This window comes from Gobio gobio (genome assembly GCF_949357685.1).
Source record: "Gobio gobio genome assembly, chromosome: 25".
NCBI lineage: Eukaryota > Metazoa > Chordata > Actinopteri > Cypriniformes > Gobionidae > Gobio > Gobio gobio.
Window position 1 is genome coordinate 19,988,887 of NC_137121.1, and position 19,431 is coordinate 20,008,317.

The 19,431-nt window shown below is 35.8% G+C and overlaps 1 protein-coding gene across 3 annotated transcripts in view; it reads right to left on the bottom strand.

The window, feature by feature from the left end:
* Positions 1 to 489: 489 nt before the first annotated feature.
* csk (C-terminal Src kinase) overlaps positions 490 to 19,431 on the bottom strand; it is a 29,122-nt gene continuing 10,180 nt past the window's right edge. For 2 of the 3 annotated variants that reach the window (XM_079809912.1, XM_079809913.1), the window contains 12 exons: positions 14,909 to 15,021; positions 14,683 to 14,796; positions 10,770 to 10,882; positions 7,414 to 7,633; positions 4,492 to 4,585; positions 4,305 to 4,370; positions 3,653 to 3,752; positions 3,464 to 3,554; positions 3,287 to 3,360; positions 2,973 to 3,168; positions 2,795 to 2,881; positions 490 to 1,940 (listed from right to left, as the gene is read on the bottom strand). In XM_079809912.1, the coding sequence (XP_079666038.1) occupies positions 1,758 to 1,940; positions 2,795 to 2,881; positions 2,973 to 3,168; positions 3,287 to 3,360; positions 3,464 to 3,554; positions 3,653 to 3,752; positions 4,305 to 4,370; positions 4,492 to 4,585; positions 7,414 to 7,633; positions 10,770 to 10,882; positions 14,683 to 14,796; positions 14,909 to 14,923 (1,353 nt within the window). In that variant the 5' untranslated portion in view covers positions 14,924 to 15,021 and the 3' untranslated portion in view covers positions 490 to 1,757. Of the gene's footprint in view, positions 1,941 to 2,794; positions 2,882 to 2,972; positions 3,169 to 3,286; positions 3,361 to 3,463; positions 3,555 to 3,652; positions 3,753 to 4,304; positions 4,371 to 4,491; positions 4,586 to 7,413; positions 7,634 to 10,769; positions 10,883 to 14,682; positions 14,797 to 14,908; positions 15,022 to 15,178; positions 15,285 to 19,431 lie in introns of those variants that run through there. The other variant, XM_079809914.1, reaches the window with a different exon arrangement.

A 19,431-nucleotide genomic window follows, 5' to 3' on the forward strand; every position in this document is an offset into this window, starting at 1 on the left:
GAAATTAATTAAACTTTTGGTCTATAAAAGAGAGAAATGCAAACATTTCACTGTGTTGATATGATATATTTTGTTGTAGACCAGAGGTGGATTCACCTTCACTGAAAACCACAAATACAGCATTTTAGCGGTTTAGGTTTCATTCTAGCTGCGCTCATGAGCTCGTCTTGATATCATGTTGCTGACGAGAAACACAGCGACCTATAGATAGACCAGAGAACAATCCCATCACATTCTGGTGGAGGTGCATGTCATGTGATTTTTAAGAAGTGACATACGTCGAGCGCATCTGCAGGGCATCAGTATTATTATTACCGTTTCACATACGTCTGTCAAAACCTTATGGTGAAAATCTGTCATGCGTCACGACTGTTTGGGTCGCTGCTAAACGGGCAGACATTAGATGACGTGTTTCCTCTCTGGGTGTGTTTGGAGTTTCTTTGACTGACCTTATGTTTGGTCACATTTAAAGGCACATAAACACACATTCAAAGCTTTTTGGCAGCCTTTTTATTTTTTTGTCATTTATCTCTTGTTTTTATCAAACTGTTCAGGTGGAATGATTTTAACTGAAATATGGCAGCAAAAAGAAAAGAAAAGCACTGCAAAATTCAGTCCTTTGCAATAATCAGCACATAATATATAACAAATATGTCACAAATCTGTATTTGTGGCTTTTTTTTGTATAATTTCTCTGTCTTATCTTTTTTTTTATTTCTATATATCTTTTTTATTTTTAATTAAAGGGATAGTTCACTCAAAAATGAAAATTCTGTCATCATTTACTCACCCTCAAGTTGTTCCAAACCTGTATGAGTTTCTTTGTTCTGCTGAACACAAAAGATATTTTGAAGAATGTTGGTACCAAACGGTTGACATCCATAGTATGAAAGCAAAAAAATACTATGGAAGTCAATGGGGATCAGACACATTCTTCAAAATATCTTTTGTGTTCAACAGAACAAAGAAAATCGTACAGGTTTAGAACAACTTGAAGACGACTAAATGATGATTGAACTATCCCTTTAAAACATTTCAGCTTCCACCCAAGCCACCTCTTTTGAAAGGCCTACAATGTTTATATTCTTCCTTTCTGGTTTTGTGGCTCAGACTGACATGTTTGGAAAGATGAGAATGACAACAAGAAAATCTAAGCGCTTTTACACACCATATTAAAAAGAATAAAAATAAAAAACAAGCTCTGGGGCGAGACAGACTTCTGGCATAAAGGCACTGTGAAATGGAAGAAAGATTCTCTTTTGCGTTTCATTGGCTACTGGAACTGAAAACAGTTTGTGATGAACATTCGGTTTCCCTAAGTGCCAATTATTGTTCTTGGGTATAAGATGTTGCTGCCTTATAGGTGCCGAATGTCATTTCTCATGATATTTTTTGTTTGTTTGTTTGATGGGCAGATTTATAATAAAGCTAATTTTTCTTCTTTTTTTTTTTGGCAGGAAGTACTATATGCTAATCAAAAGTCCGTAACGAGGGAGCGTATGAAGACATATCAGAGGAGGCTGAAGATCTTATGATTGAAAAAAAGAGGTGAGTTGGTGTAGAGAAGGCCAGCCTCCCCAAAATTAAGAAAATCAAGCCATGAAGACAATGCAAAGAAAAAACAAAGATGCACTTGCAAAAGAAATTTCTGCTGAAGTTTTTCAAGTCCACTGCTTTAAGAGTAGATTTTGGTCAGATTGTATGAGAATGGTCCCGTGGAGGTCTTCCTCTTGTGTTTTTCCTTTAGTTTTTGTCTTTTATCGGTACAGCTCATTGGTTATGATATCTTGAAGTTTCTCTCTCAGTTCTTTGAAGCTGGGCCGCACCACAGCGTCCAGAGTCCAGCACAGCTTCATCATGTCGTACACCACTACCGGGCAGCCGTCGGGGGCGTCCATCTTATAACCCTTCTCTACACGCGGGACAACTTCCTTCAGAGGCTGTAAGAAGACAGGATGAAGGACAACAGAAGACAACAGTGTCATCTACTGGTAGAATTTGCCTGGACACTAAAAATTCTAAGAAACAGAAATCATTTTTGTATGTGCAGAAATCTAAAATATATTTTATACATTTAAAATATTTCATTAAATTAATATATAAATAGCATTACAAAATTATGATGTCATTAATAATACCTAAAATATAAAAATATTTACATTTAGATTAAAAATGCATTATAACCACATTTTTTTATTTTTTTTATTGAAATTAATGATTAATAGTAAAACTGTAGTAATAATAATAATAATAATAATAATAACAAATTAAATAATATATTATATAAATACATAATATTGTGATATTACAATTGTATTTTTATTGGTCATGTTTCCGTTTATTATATATTGATATAATGGTTTTATTTAAAAAAATATTAATATATAATGTTATTATTTTATAATAATATCTTTAAAAAACTACAAATGTGCTTAATTGGTCATGTTTCCACTTTGAAGCGACTTGCATATTCATTATAATTATCTATTAGATTTTTGTTATTTTAATTTAAATTAGATTATTAATACAAGTATAATAATAATAGTAGTAATAATAAAAATGTTATACAATAATATAAAAAAATAAATATATAATTTATTGGTCATGTTTCTGCTTTGAGGTGACGTTTAATTAAGATTAAAATGTATTGATTATAATACACTATTTATTTTAGTAGTTTTAATGTAAATTAGATTATTATTATTAATAATAATACTTTGATTTATTCATAAAAATAAAAAAACCCTACAAATATATGTCTTATTTGTCATGTTTCTGGTTTGAAGTGACTTACAATTCTTGGATATGGTACCCGACCAAAGGAATAGATCTCCCACAGTAAGATGCCATAACTCCATACATCTGACTTAGTGGAAAACTTCTGTTTCAGTAAAAAAGGTAGAAAAAAAGGATAAGAGGATGTCTAGCATGGCTCCATTTAAAACGTATTAAAACAAAAGCAGACAACACACCTTCTCTCGTAAGGCCTCAGGTGAAGTCCACTTAACCGGGAGTTTGGCTGTATCTTGAGTAGATGACGCTTCCTTGGTGAGGCCAAAGTCGCTGACTTTTGCTATGTTGTCTTCTGACACTAGAACATTACGAGCCGCCAGGTCCCTGTGCACAAAGTTATTGGCCTCCAGATATTCCATCGCCTTGCAGACATCCCTAAAAATTAATCAACATTTCGAAAATGTAAAAACTGAAGATAGCCCTTTATATACTCTAATACCACTGTAATTAATTATGAGACAAAATTGGATAATAGTTTTTAAGAGAAACTCACATTGAGAAATTTATCAAACAATCTCCACCAATAACAGTACGTCCTCTGGAGCGCAGATAGTCCACTAGACTACCCTGAAGAAAGAAAAAATTATGCTTTAAAGAACATTATATCTCAAAATATACTTTTATATGCCTAAACGACAGGATTAAATGTATAAGTCTTGGGGTCACTGACCTTGGCCATATACTCCGTGACAATGAAGAGGCTGCCCTTCTCTTCCACAATCACCCCCAGCAGCTGCACCAAGTTATCATGCCGTAATTGCCTGTAACAGTCAACATGAATATTGATTTTTTTTTTAATACAGCCTCATTTTTATTCTCTGGAATATTTGTTTCTGATTGGTCAATCGTGTGGACATACGTCATGACTGAAGCCTCGGCAACAAAGGCCTGCGCTGTTGCGTCATTTTTGATACATTTCACCGCTACTTTCTTGCCTCTGTAGTCTCCGACCATCACATCTAAAAATCAAAAAGAGCATATTTGTGTAAGGCTGGATGCCTGTGTAGTTCATGGTACTGTTAATATATTTATGTTTATTTTTATAAGCAGTGTTGTGGGTAGCGCAATACAAATAACGCGACTTACGTAATCGGATAACTTTTTTTCAAGTAACTAGTAAAGTAACGCATTACTTTTAAATTTACAACAAAATATCTGTTCCTTTTTAAGCAAGTCACTTTGTTTTCCCATTTATTGACTGACAGCTCTCTTGTCCCAATGTTGAGAAAAATCAGAAGGTGCAGAGGCGTTGTGTGCGCTGTGTAAACATGATGGTTATTGTGGTTCTAGCCTAAACGTGAGCATACATTTACTCATCACACTTGAACAAAAGCACATTTTAGTATTCCCCAAAATGAATAAAAGTGCAAACTCAGAATATTAGCCTGCAATAAATGTTAAATAATGCAAATATACTTTATGCATCTAATCTCTTTATTAACCAAAGTTGATACCTGACCCAAATTAATTTAGATGTCGTTTCTAAATCACAAAACGTAGCACATGCGTACCTCCAAACTCTCCCTTTCCAATAGTCTGGTTAAGCTTCAGTTCTTTTCTATTCAGAGCCCAGCCACCTGCGGGGAAGGAAGATTCATGAACGTATTAAAAATACCTTTCATAAAACAAACTTTAAAGCCATGCAGCAATTTAAACCTGCAGGTGTGAATATATAAATACAGTCAAGAAGTCTCTTACTTCTAGAGAACTCATCCTGGGCCGCCACAGTCCCCTCCATGAGTTTAGGTTTGATAAGTCTGGTACAGAGTCCATCTGCATCTTTAGTGTAGTGCTGTCACACACACAAATTAAGCTCATTTTCACACTTACTCTTTTACTATACCATGGCAGTATAACGATAAAATATTCATATAAGCTGATAATACCATGCTACATTAAATTCAGACAAAACACTTCACTGAATTATGCAAAACAATAGGCAAATAAATGCACTTTACATACATATGAAAAAGTAAAATGAGCTTCGAATGTGCTGTTTAAATGGACAATTACTCATATTCAAACTCAACATTTGACAAATATGTTCTTTTTTCCAATAAGCAGATGCATTCGCCAGCAGAGTGCGCTGTTGTACATGTCTGCTCTATTGAGTTCGACTCGTGCGTTTCTTCTCCTCTGAGGGACAAGTCCACACAGGCGAGAACATTCTTATCATTTCAGTGTGGAAATACGTGTTTATGATTCCATATGTCTGGACGCTATAATCGCGCGGCCAGACGACGAGATAATATTGTTATATGAATGAAACGACATCGATTGAGCTGTTGAAATGATCTGGAACCTGCGCTCGTTTCCTCTTTGTCACTTCCTCGTTATCAACTGTTCCAGGAACTGGGGCGTGCGTGCGCGTCGCCGTTCTTATACACGCGCTCAAAATAACAACACAATTTGCATGACTAGACTGTAACAAACAGTTCAGTGATTCTTGGATATAAACCGTGTACCATTTAAATAATCCTTCAGAAATCATTCTAATCATTATGGTTTGCTGCTCAAGAAACATTTAATGTTATTATCAATGTTGAAAACAGTTGTGCTGCTTAAGATTATTGTGGAAACCGTTTTTTCCTCCTTCTGGTTACTTTGACGACTATAACGTTCAAAAGAACAGCATTTATGTGAAACGGATATCTTTTGCAACATTATAAATGTCTTTACTGTCACTTTTGATCAATTCAACGCAACCTTTCCTTAACTTATCAGACCCAGAGCTGTAATGAGCGACAACAAACACTAATGGATAAACGACAGAGGACAGCATCAGTTTGTGGCTTTTATTTCCTATATCTCCACTGGTTTTAAGAGGAATGTTATCGAGTGGATTGTGGGAGAAATATCTTCTCTGGTAGTCTAATTACTATGGACATAAAGCCTTATTGTAGACTGTTTAAGACTCGTCCACTTCACAACTGTTCAGCTGAGGCTATAAGGGTGGGAGAAAGAGAGAGTGACTGTAGCCAAAATTACACTAAAGAATGTGTGGAATTCCGTAATAGAAAGGGCGAGGAAAGACTTGAGGAACCCATAGTGCCTCTGACCACTAAAGCCACCCAGACCCCAATCTAGAATAGCCAGGGCAGAACTATTATCAACACTTAACCGAGAACGCATCACTGGTTAAATCACACAGACCGACCTAATAAAGCCAAATGACCAGTGGAATAAAAAAAGATATGTAAAATTATACAAATGACAGTCATTTACATCTAACATCTATGTAAATCAGCCGTTCTTTTCATTAGCGGTGCTTGCTAAGGCTTTGTGCTACAGACTTGAATGTTACCTCAAATGATGAAGCTTGTTTGAGAAGAGGTGTGCAATTGATACTTAGACCAAACAGATAACGGGCACACATTTCCCACAACTTTTCCTATGATCTGCATAGAAACATTAAACCATGCAGAACATCTTAGCAACTGTGCGACAACACTCTGGCAACCATCAATAACAAGCTTGTGTTTGTAACAAGCTGGCATCCAAATATGAAGATCCCCATTTTAGGGTCCTCTTCCTAAAATATAAAGGCCGCTTGTACATTCTCATGTATGAAAATGAATTCATACTTTGAAGACAGCAAAATTAAGTCATAAACATAATTGCTTACAAAATTACACAATTGGCTATTATATTATGATTGTACTAAAGCAACTTGCTTTTATCTGTATTGGTATAGAATGGTAAAGTATAGTATAATAAGAATAAATAATAAATAGTACACTCTACACTGTAAACAGTTTCATGTAAAGACCATGGTTTACGAGAAGTAATTACTATGGTATGATTAATATATCAAAGTAACATGGTATTACATCTCATGATACCATAACTGTATTGCTTAGTTAACCTTTTTTGCGAGTGATGTTCTGAGTTAGTGTGACTAGAATAAACCTATTTCCATTAAAACACTCATTTCACACCTCTTGTTTAGCAGTGTCTTTTCCTCTAACACAGCCTGGACTGAACCTTTGACCTCAAAGCACAAGGTGTGCGTGTACAAAATTGTTTCCTGGAGTCTATCATAAATGCTTGCTTCATCTCTGAGGCCAGTGTGTCTGATGTGGACTGACTTCCTGTTAGGGCTATTTTTGGCTTTGTTGTGTGGCGATCAATTTGAAAATGTTGACAGAGGCGGTGAGAGGACTCACAGGAAGAAGCTTGATGGTTTCACAACCCGCTGGGTTAACTCTGGAATGTGCGTTTGCCGAATTTGTTTATATATATATATATATATAAATAAATGTGTCATATTTACCAATCACCCATAAGACCCTAAGTAGGACAGTTAACTGTGACTATACAACCAAAGTCCCTTTAAGGCAAGTCATTTCACTTGGCAGCCATCTTTGAAACGCCTTCTCTGGTAGCTGTTTCAGTCATGCAAGTACAGATCTCATTGAATGGGGAAACATCAAATTCTCCAAAGCTGTTCACCAAGCTTACGATTACATTTCACATTTGAAAACAGGACATGATGAAATCTGACAACTGTTTCATAGATGTTGTTTTCCAAGTGCTCAAATCACGACAAAAACAGCATTTTTCAGGTTGGACCAGCCTAAACCAAAAGCTTAAACCAAACCATAAGCCAGCCACCCTCACCTCCATGAGCTGCATGAGGTTTTCAAAGTACTCCTCCTCATCGATGGACAGTTTGCCGTTGTGGTAGATGATGCGGTAATGCTCCACCTTGCCGTCGCAGCTGACACACAAGGTGTAGTCGCCGGGGTAGTTGGTGCTCTCGCGCACCAGGAAGAGGCCTGTCTCTGGGGGGTAGAGCAGCCTCTCGGCCTGCTCACGTGTGATCTTTCCATGGAACCATCTGAGTGACCACAGATAAAAGACATGTGTTTGTTATGTGCATTGAGAAGTTTATAAAGTATAACACATGTATAAAGTACATGAATGAAACCTCTAAGCACTGAAAGTATACACAGTTGCATATTTGCAAATTAATGAATATTTTGAGTCTTGGACTTTGAATCTGGAACAGATAATCTTTTAAAAACATACAAAAAAAAAGGTATTCTGATTCACAAACAATTGACTCTTGCGAAGCAGTTCTTTTAATGAATTGGTCAAAAAGATTTAGGACCAATTGCTTGTGATGTTCCTCATTGAAAAGTCACTTTGGATAAAAGTATTTACTAAATGAATAGGGGTGTCAATATATCATAATCACAATATATCGCAATACAAAAAAATGCAACAATGTATCGTGGATAGTGACAAAATGTTTTGTGTATAGTTCACCCAAAATAAAATGTTTTTAGTATCAGTACTACATTAAACTAACTACTATATATAATGTTGAATAATGCAATGGGGGAATATTTGTGGGTCCTGATAATGCCAAAAGTCGTGTTACCAGTAAAAAGTGGCCTACATTATTTTCAATATACTATCTAGTCAGTGACAGAGAGCAAGCATATTCGTCTAAAATAATTCTGTATTTTCAGCTTCAGAATCCTGAATATTTTTATTCTGGTGTCACCATTGTCCTGTGCATTGGGTTACCAGCACCAAGTCCAAGCCTATTCATTTTCACCCCCAATGTAATACCAAATTTGGCATTTTTAATCAACAGTACATTTTTTGTTAACCTTTTACCTTATGTCTTGGAATATCGCAAAGTTCAATATCTTGATATGTATCGAATCGTGACATGAGGGTTGACATGACATGATCGTTACACCTCTATAAATGAATAAACGTAGTCTGATTCACAAACGAATGTCTAATGAGTTGGTTCTGTTAATGAATCAGACAAAAGACATGAACTTGATTTACACTTTTAAAATCACAAAAAATTGTTGCACTCAGGGCTCGACATTAACACCTGCCAAATGCGGGTGGATTTTAGCAGTGCCATGTAACGCAGCCACTCCTGCTAGCCAGTTAGGTTTGAATATTATATAATATATACATTTTTCAATTGTAGTCTTTTAAAAAGGCATCTGAAATAATAAAGTGCAATGTAGGGTTGTCAAAAATATCGATATACAAAATCAGCTGTGACAGCGAGTTGACACACAAACCCGCCTCCCCTTACTCACTCGTTTAATTTCCTCCAGATGAATATTGTTGGTGTTACAGGGCTTGAATTTCAGTGTGGGGTTGAATGTATTGCACATAATTTTACTCGTTCCCAAATAAAGCTGCCTCTCAGTACTAAATTGAGTTCTTTTTTGCTGCTTATTGCTCTTAAACAGTTAAATACACACAAAATAATGTCAAAATGCTGGTATTGGCAAGAATTAACAAATACAAAGTCAGGTATGTTGTAAACAGTTGAAAACGCATGTGTAACAGTATAATGGATCCGTGCGTCAGGTCTTAAAGTGACAGCAGCCTAATTGACCTGCTGCCAAATTATAAGATATTACAAATTTCTATAATGCAGATTTTCCCCATGGTATCAGAATTGTGGCTAGTAACTTTGGGAAGCCACTAGCCACAGAGGCTGGTGAGCAAAAAAAAAAAAAAAATGTCTACTGATTGAATGGTATTTTATTTTGAATGCATCACAAATAGAAAAACATATATTTATATACATTTTACCTCCATTGTGAATTTGCAAAATGGATTGAAATTGCTGTAACCCGATTCACAAACAATTGGCTCTTATGAACCAATTCTATTAATTGCCTCGGTACAGAAGACTCATGAACACACAAGTTATTGTTTCGAATCAGTCTTAGCATTTTTCCAATGAAGCAGTAACAGATACCTTGTTAAATATATTTTTAAAAGGATGTTGTAATGGTATTTTAGGTTAAAAAAAAAACATTTGACAAAAATAGCATTGTTTTGTTTAGTATAAATGCAGTATGAACTGAATAATATGAGAAATAACACAAATTATATATTTTAATTTGAAATTATGACCAATTGCTTGTGATGCTGCTAATTTAAAAGTCGCTAAATAAAAGCGTTTGCTAAATGAACGAAAGTAGTCCAATTCAAGAATGACTTTTAATGAATCGGTCAAGAATAACTTATGAAATCACCAAAATAGTGTTTCTGTGATGGTATTTTACTTAAAAAAAAAACACTCAAATGGATCACAAAGAATAGTATTGTTTTGTTCTGCATGTACTTAGGACCAACTATGGAGAGAATTCAGTAAGAAACACTGATTCAGATACATAATATTGTGCACAGGACTGAGAAAAGGAAGCTAAATTACAGGCTTCCAAAAGCAGCGCTAGCCTTGCCTGGCCCTTCTGTGGCTTCCCTGGCATGACAAACATCCAATCTGTATCTCCCAATTACCCACACATATACATACACACCATCGAAAATAAACCAAAGCTGTGCACTTAGCAAAGACTAGACAAAAAATGCTACCATCACAATCTGCTAAAGCCAAACACATCTAAATCAAAACCTTCCATTCCACATGGTTAAAAGCAGACATCCAGATCCCATACATCAGGGTTTAAGATTCAATTGACGCGGCATGCAAGTTTGTCTTGCCACGCTAAATAAAATTGCGAAGTCTACATCATTATATCCATTGTTCTCTCTCAAAGCAGCCAGTAATTGAAGAATATCACATGCTCTCTTACAACCGAACTCTAATCATGATGCATGTCTTTGGCTTTTGCATATCAGATGCCAAGAGATGGACTTTTTCCATTGGCCTGAGTGGTGGCATTTGTATAACTTTCTGATTTCTCCTTCTATTTTAAATAGCTGGCCGATTCAAATGAGCCCGTGGGTTATTGTGGTGTACCGGAAAGCAGGAAGACATTTGTGTATAATTAGAGATATAGTAGGTGATCTGTGATAATATCAGTGATACATGCTAAATATAGCATGCTAATGTTTGTATGCATGAAAATCACACAAACACTTTCTCTTATCGTATATCAATGAGGATCAGTGATGACAATACACAATTGAATACTCATCTCCTAAAAAAATAAATAAACGTGAATGAACTGTGTACTTACGGCATAAGGCTCAGTTTGCCGCCAGACTTCACTCCTTCTCTCTTCTGAACGTAGTTTGCTGGTATGGTACCCTCTCGTCCTGCTGAGTTTTTTGCTTTGTACCAGTTTGGATCCTGGAATGATGCACCAACAAAATTGTAAATTAAAAAACGTATTTTCGCCTTAATGCTGTTCCAAACTTGTATAATGTCACTTCTTACGTGGAACATGAAAAGAGATATTTAGCAGAATATCCGCGTTGCACTTTTTAATACACTGAAAATGAATTTCAGCAAATACTGACACAGATTTCAGTTTGTTCCTCACACAAAGCTATCATATATGGTACTGGTTCATATTACTTTCTTTGTACAGCAAAAATAGCATGAATATTCTGCAGAACTTATCCTTTTATGTAAAGTATTCCTTTAAAACACACACATAGTTGGCAAATTTTTCTAACGGTTTTCGACAATAATAATATTAAGAAATGTTTTTTTTTTTAAACAGCCATCCACATAGTTCAAATGAAAATTGTCATAATTTACACTCACTCATGTCATTCCAAAACTTTCTTAAGTGGAACATAAAGGAAGATATTTTGAAGAACTTTAAAAAGTGAATGGGGTCAAAAGCAAAACATTTATATAAATATAAATAAAAAAAATAACACGGGACCTCACTGACTTTAATTGCTTGGAAAAAAAACTTTAGGGTTGCACCGATATGAAAAAATTGTCCGATACGATAACCGATAATTCTTATATTTGAAAGCCCATAAACGATATATTGGCCGATAAAGCTAAATCCATATTTTGATATATTTTTTACTTAACTATTACACATATTTCTTCATGACAAAAATTGTAGTTTGTAATGTAATCTAGACTACTCATTTTAGGTAAGTATTCTGACTACTTTTAGATTACCTTTGACCTAACATTTTATCACATTGATTTGAATAGGATCATCTTGTATCTTACTGATATAAAAATACAAAGAGAAAGAAAATATATTCTGTTCTTTATTATCAACAACATGAAAAGCATTAAATGTTACATTACATCAGGGTTTTCAATGGGGTTCGTGATGGAGCTGCAGTGGTTCGTGAGTTTAATAAAAGGTATTAATTAAATCATAAAAATAATAATAATTAAAAAAAAGTAAAATAAAAATAATCCAAACAAAACGTTTACTAAAAAAAGTTTTTTTTAAGCGTTTACTTACGTCATGTGACCATTAACCAACATCAGAGAACCGTGAACTTCATTTTTATTGTTATTTATTATTAATTATTATTGACTTAATTTTATTATTGACCGAATTTATTAACTTAAAATCTCAGTGGGGTACTTCAAGTAAATATATTAGTTCAAAGAGGTTCAGCTTACAAATAAAACTGGGGAATCCCTGCACTGCATGTAAATATGAAATGATGTGAATATGTACATTTTAATGTGTTTGAAAGACAAAAGCCTTCCAACGACAGTAATACATGGTTAAATGAATCAGTGAGTGATATTTCAAATAATAATTAATGTGTTCATGAGGAGCTGATTAGATATGCAATGTTGCAATGTGGAGAAAACACTTCTTAAAAGTGAAATGATTTCTGTAAATGCAGTGTTCAAATGCTGTGTGGGTCTCAGTTTTCAGAGATCGGCACATGACTAGTGGCTGGTCTGTGTGTGAAACTCCACAAACCTGGAAGCCCTTCTGAACGTACATAAGCAGTAGACCTTTACAGAAAGGAACATTTAAAATATAAACAAGGAAGTAGAATGTACTCATATACTCATGTAATCAATAGAAAAGTAACTGTAATCAGATTACGACAATTTTAAAATACTTAATTTCTGGAATCTGATTACGTAATCTAGATTACATGTAATCAGTTACTACCTAGCGCTGATTACAACTTAAAGGGTTAGTTCACCCGAAAATGAAAATTCTGTCATTAATTACTCACCCTTATGTCGTTCGACACCCGTAAGACCTCCGTTCATATTCGGAACACAAATGAAGATATTTTTGTTGAAAGCTGATGGCTGAGAAAGGCTTCAGATAGGCCTCCATTGGCATTCAGTACACTTATACTCCCAAGACGGATAAAAGGCACTTAAAATGTCGTTACAAAGTCCATCTCACCACAGTGACTCTACAATAATCTTACGATGCGACGGCAATAGTTTTTGTGCGCAAAAAAAAAAAATCAAAATAACACCTTTATCCAGCTTGTTATTGCCTTCCGCGTGTGCCTCCACGACGCATGCGCGAGAATATGACGTAGCGCCGGTGTTCGGGAATCCATGAAATGCACACTTAAGCCCCATTTTGAGCACTACGCCGAGACCTAAAGCACGATCAATGTAGAATCCTACAGCTTAGACACGCGCGTCTTCCTCTGATTGTAAACAAATCGCTTCTGGGTCATCTGTCCGAACGCCGGATCTGCGTCATATTCTCGCGCATGCGTCATGGAGGCACACACGGGAGGCAGTAACAAGTTGGATAAAGGTGTTATTTAGATTTTTTTTGCGCACAAAAACTATTGTCGTCGCATCGTAAGATTATTGTAGAGTCACTGTGGTGAGATGGACTTTGTAACAACATTTTAAGTGCCTTTTATCGGTCTTGGGAGTATAAGTGTACTGAATGCCAATGGAGGCCTATCTGAAGCCTTTCTCAGCATCAGCTTTCAACAAAAATATCTTCATTTGTGTTCCGAATATGAACGGAGGTCTTACGGGTCTCGAACGGCATGAGGGTGAGTAATTAATGACAGAATTTTCATTTTTGGGTGAACTAACCCTTTAAACCTGCACAAAATGACGTGAATGCACAAGTGGACTTGAACTAAGTTAAGTGCTAGTCAGAATGTGTAACTCCTGTTGAGAATACGCGTAACAATGCGCAGAAACACGGCAGCTAAACAAAAATAATTCACAATGTTTTATTACAATAATATTCTCATTATAATGTTTTGTATATGACAGTCCAAATCATAGTTATTAATGTCCTGCATTGTGCACGCTGAAGCTAAAGATGACCTGGAGCGTTTTACTGCGTTAATTAATGCATCCATATATATTACCTAAAAATGCATCCTATATATTACAATTGCACAAAAGAATGCGAATGTAAACTTGACTTTGCTAGTCATGAAGGTGTAAAGGTTCACACCAAGGACGATAACTAAAGAAAACAATAAAGATATAGTTCTAAATATCGCTCTCAATATTAAAGAATAACAGTTCACACCACAGCTATAACAATAACGCCACAGACAAACAATATCATTGTCAGCCAATCAGAATCATAGCGGCAGACAAGCACGCGTTTGAAATAAACACAACGATATCCGCTGGTGTGAACGCTAATATAGTTATCTTTATAGTTATCGTTCTTGGTGCGAATGGGCTTTAACTCCGTTGTGGATGCGCTCTTCCCATAACAACACGCTAAAACACGGGCGCTCAAAGAATTCACAACATTCTTTTACAATAGTGTTTATTATAATTTTACGTCTTTATGACATATTTGTGCTGCACACGTTGCACTTAACTGTATTTTCCTTTTCAAAGTGATTCCAATCATATTTCAAGCAATTCAAAACCATCATGGTGAATGATGGAAATCTGGAGATAATCTGCATCTGGAAATAATCCATTATTTATTGGCTTCAATATATCGGCCTAATTTTCTTACCGGTCGATAATGATAACATTAAAAATTAACATGGTGGCCGATATATTGTGTATCCCTACCGGGACAATTTTTAAAATATATTTTATCTTTCAAAATATCGGTGTTCTGAAGAAGAAATAAAGTCATATAGTGTTGGAACAACATGAGGGTGAGTAAATGATGACAATTTTTATGTTTTGTGAACTCTTTAAATATGTTATTCTAACATTCCTTTTCAGAGCTTTACCTTAGTTACTCCAACTATAGTAAGGACATCTCCTTTGCACATAGGCAAGTCCTGTTCTGCCGTTCCAGGGAAGTTGTACCTGGCCACACACTCTGTGCCCGGAGGCCAGATTGTCTAGTAAAAACATTAGAATTAGAAAAAGAAGCAAAAAAATATAAATAAAATTAAAAAACCCAGCCCTAATTCACATTATATCCTGATGGCAACATTTTAAGATTTGTGTTACCTCAAAGGTAGACATAGCCGAGGGAAGTCGTCCTCTCACAGTCAACCCGTTTCAGCCGGTAACATCAGAGCTGAGCCTGAGGCGTACAGCTGCAGCCAAAACTGGCCAAAATCCTGGTGACAAAGCACATTGATACATTATTGGAATTAAAGAAAACCACAATGCTATTTCCAAACAATGAACATAGATCAATTCAATGCTAAATCCTGAAAAGCTGTTTATATGAAGATAAACGTAGAGAAAATTGACTCAAATTTAAATTAGACCTACTAAGCATGTCAGCAAACACAGTTTAGCAGCAAATACAGTTCAAGCACACACACACTTTCAAAGGGGAAGTGGCGGCTGTAGATTTTCCGATGCCTCAGACAGGAAGAAGGGCTGAGCAGCAAGCAGGCTTGCAAAAAGCCTGTTCAAGCGTTACTTTTACATTTCCTGCTATTTTCCTGGTTTATTAATTTATTCTATACATACACTTTTGGAGACCGTTGCTGTTATTTACATTTATAAAGTGTCAAATTAAATTGAAAACTAAATTAAATTATTATTAATGTGGTATAGCCCATTTCAGATAAAGCTGCTCCCAAAAATAAATCAAACTATGGTCGGTCGCTTTACATGTCAGTCAGATTATTCTAGTCCAAGTGGCCCATTCTTGGCCACAAAATATGGATTAGACGGTTTACTCAAATATCTGCAAGACTAGGTATATTCATAAAGCAGTGCTGTTATACAAATAAAAAGATATTACTATAAGAAAAAAAAAGAAAAATCACCACAGCTTGAGAATTGAGAACACCAGAAAACAGAAATGAGAAGTTAAAAAAAAAAAGTTTCACTTTCGTGGTGACGAGCAGCATGAATCTCAAAGTTGTTACTGCACTTTTTCCACTATAACAAGTGTTGTAGGGTGAAGAAACATCCTAACTGAACTCAAACTTAAAACAAAATGACACATGCGAGTCTGCAATCCTCTCATGGGAACCAATTAGCAAGCAAGATTTCTCATGGGAAATAAACAGCACCTGGAATCAAAAACCAAATGTACCTGAAATATTTCTGCTTTACAACTGAACAGTTGGTTGAAAGCAGAAATCTAACAGAAAGAGAGCTTTAAAAGTCAAAACGACAACTCGCAACCTGTTTTACTTCTGTGATGTAATGAGCGAAAACAGCATAGACATCGAGAAAAAAAAGAGAGCCTTCATTTTATCCATCGGTCCATTGGAATGGTTAAGAAAGTAAATAAAGTAATAAGCAATATACCCCATAGGTGGGTCGGTCACAAGACCGCTTTGAGTGTGTAGTCAAAGAAACAACAACCATAACAAAAAAAGTTTCTAAATGTTTTTCTGATGTGAGACTTTTATTTTGAAAGACGTGCATGAAAGCTGTTGACTCTTATGTCAGATGCAGTTTAAGTAAAACATGCCAGAGAAAAACATGTTGATTCAATATCTTCTGTCAGATGAGATGCTGCCAGCCTATATTTTGGTGCAGGGTGCAAGAGTTTCACTTGCATTTGCGACTAAAATAGATGTGTGAAAACTATAAAATGCATTTAGGAGCACGAGTGCGAATAAAATATCTTAAATATCTTAAATGGTATGCTATAACAAACATCTAATGTTAAGAGGTTCAATTTAGAGGTTTGGTTATGTGAAAACAGCAATACAGCCTAATATGATTATTAAGCTTTAAAGGTGACTATTTAAATAACACACATTAGCAGCATCATGCCGAAATGATGAGTGAAGGAGACGCACTGAAGGATTTTTTTCCTAACCTAATTCAATACGTGATATCATATACCACGATAAAAGCTTTAGCAACTATCGTGATATGAAAATATGATGCCATCACGTGCCAAATATTTGGCTATACATTAAATATCCCCTAATATATACACAGTTTAAAGACTGTAACTAATTACATAATTTTTTTGATAATTTGAAATACTAATATTTAAAAACCTTGTGTCATTTTTGTATTCTTTTTATATTCCCTCCTTATATCCCCTTAAGTTAAAAATCCTGATCTTAAAAAAATGTAATGGCGCCCCTCAAGTTTTAATGCGCTCCTAAATTGTTCAACTTATAAAGCACACATGTATGCTCCTAGGGAAAAAAGTAAAGCCCAAAGTATACTTCGGCCACCTGGATTCCACGACGGCCCACGCACTGTCCGTGCAACATATTCTTATTTTTTTTAGAACATCCAGATGGTGCGCGTACAACAGCCATGTGGAAGTGAAGGCACTTTCTAAGTGTATGCGAGGGTCAGCGTACAGTGCGCGCACTTCGTCATTAGAAGAGTACGCACGTACTGAACACATTGTACGGGCAGGTTGCACATGCGCATTTAATTATTTTGGAGTATTTACATGGGTTGTAACTCGTGGCGAGAGATTGCTCACGCCTGTGTATGCATACGAGTTGAAAGAAGTATACTTTCTACTACGCGGCCGCATACACTAGCGTACGTGTAAAAAAAACTAAGTATACTTTCGTCTTGAGCGCTTGAAAACAAAGTCCACTAGACAGTGCACACATGGCAAACGCATCTTTCCGCTCTCACGACCAAAGGAGTATACTTTGAAAGGCTTGCGTGCTCAACTGTGCGTGAGATGGAGCGGAATACGAAAAATACTATATTTAATAAATCACTGTATTTACCATGGTAACTGTAGTTTCCATAACCTTAACCCAAAACTTTATGCTACTTTATGTTTTTGATGACTGTAGCTCATACTAAAATGTATTAAAAACTAGTTAGGAATTGGGATTTAATAGCCTTACCATTTATTGCATTTCTGGCATTTTTGTCAATTTCTCATTTCGATCATCGATAGGTCTCAAAAACGAGTACTCGAGTACTCGGGGGCGGGGCATATGCAGGGGGCGGGGCATGTCCGTCATTGAGATAATGAAAATACTGTTATGAAAATGGTTGTTGACAAATAAAAACGTGACATGAAAACAGGTATATGAAAACATGAACATATAAAACAGAAAATAACTGCTAGATTATGATGCATAAATGTCAAAGAAACATCTTTATAAAATGACCGTCTCAAATAACCAAGTCAATAATATTGAGCATTGCCTTGGAGCTGAAACTGTGAAATAACACCACCCTGCAGAGCTTGCTAGCTGGTTAATAAACTCAACCAAACACACCCTATATCAATTAATATGAAGATAAATATGAACCTATTACAACTTAAATCAACACAAAAGGACGTGAATGCGCATGTGAACTTCAGCGCGCTAGATTTTACAGGCTATGGTTTGAAACGGAACATTTTGAATGCGCTCTTCCCTTAACAGCGCTGATACACGGACAACGAAAGCACACAGAAACATCATTTTATTAAAATCGTGTTCTCATTATAATGCTTTGACAGATTGACTCTGCACATCATGCACTTAATTTTATTATTCATGATCGAAGTGTTTACAGACATCACTGCGCGTTTTCGAACTCATAACAAAAAACAACTTTAAATAGTAAAAATACGAGAACAGTATAGCACTGCTGCATTACTAATATCAATGATTCTGAGAAAGAAATAGCCTATCTAAAGAATATGACCGTCTCTAAACCATAATGTTGAGCATTAATGCATTTGAGCTGAAACTGAAGAGAATGAACAACAGCCGGTATAACGGCAGCGCTTTGCTAGCTTATTAAGCTCAACCAAACGCTTCTTATATTAGATTAATCAGATATAGACAACAGAAAAGTAATCTTACAACGTGCATCTGCAGAAAAGGACGCGAATGCGCGCTCGCTAGTTTCTCTGTGGATTTCCTTTAACAGCTGATACAAGGGGAACTAAGCACAGAGAATTTACAGCATTCTATTTCCATCGTGTTCTCATTATAATGCTATGTATTGGCGCTGCACATCTTGCACTAACCATTTAATGATCAGTGATTCCAGACATCACTGCAGTGCACGCCTCAGTTTCACTTTATTTCGCCGTGGTCTGGAGGCGGGCTGTATAACGCTAACCAATAAGACCTCCGGTACCGCGCAAAATGACGCAATGACCAATAAAAAAAAGAGACACATTTTTTTTTTTTAAAGTCAGGGCGATCATCGTTCTCATGATCAATGATCGCTGTCACGTTCCAGTACTCGATTACTCGACCACTGTTGCCCATCCCTAGTCAATAGATCCTCATAAATATTACACACTGCACCTTTAAGTAAAGTGTGTGTGTGTGTGTGGGCATGTTTTTGTGAAATATTTTGTGAAAAATGGGAAAATGTGGGTCCCATGGTAAAGCTAGTTTATAGAACCACTGTTTTAAATGCATTTAAGGTAGTGCATGTTTTTTTTTGATACTGTTGGCAGTTACAACAGTTTCCTATCACTCTTCTTTGTGTATAAGTAAATTCACACTGGTTCAATCCTCCACACCTTATTTTGACAAGAAGTGTGGTGCAATGTGGTACGCTTATGAACTAGATATGATTATGACATGGAGCGCCTTGACCTCATTAATATGTCAACC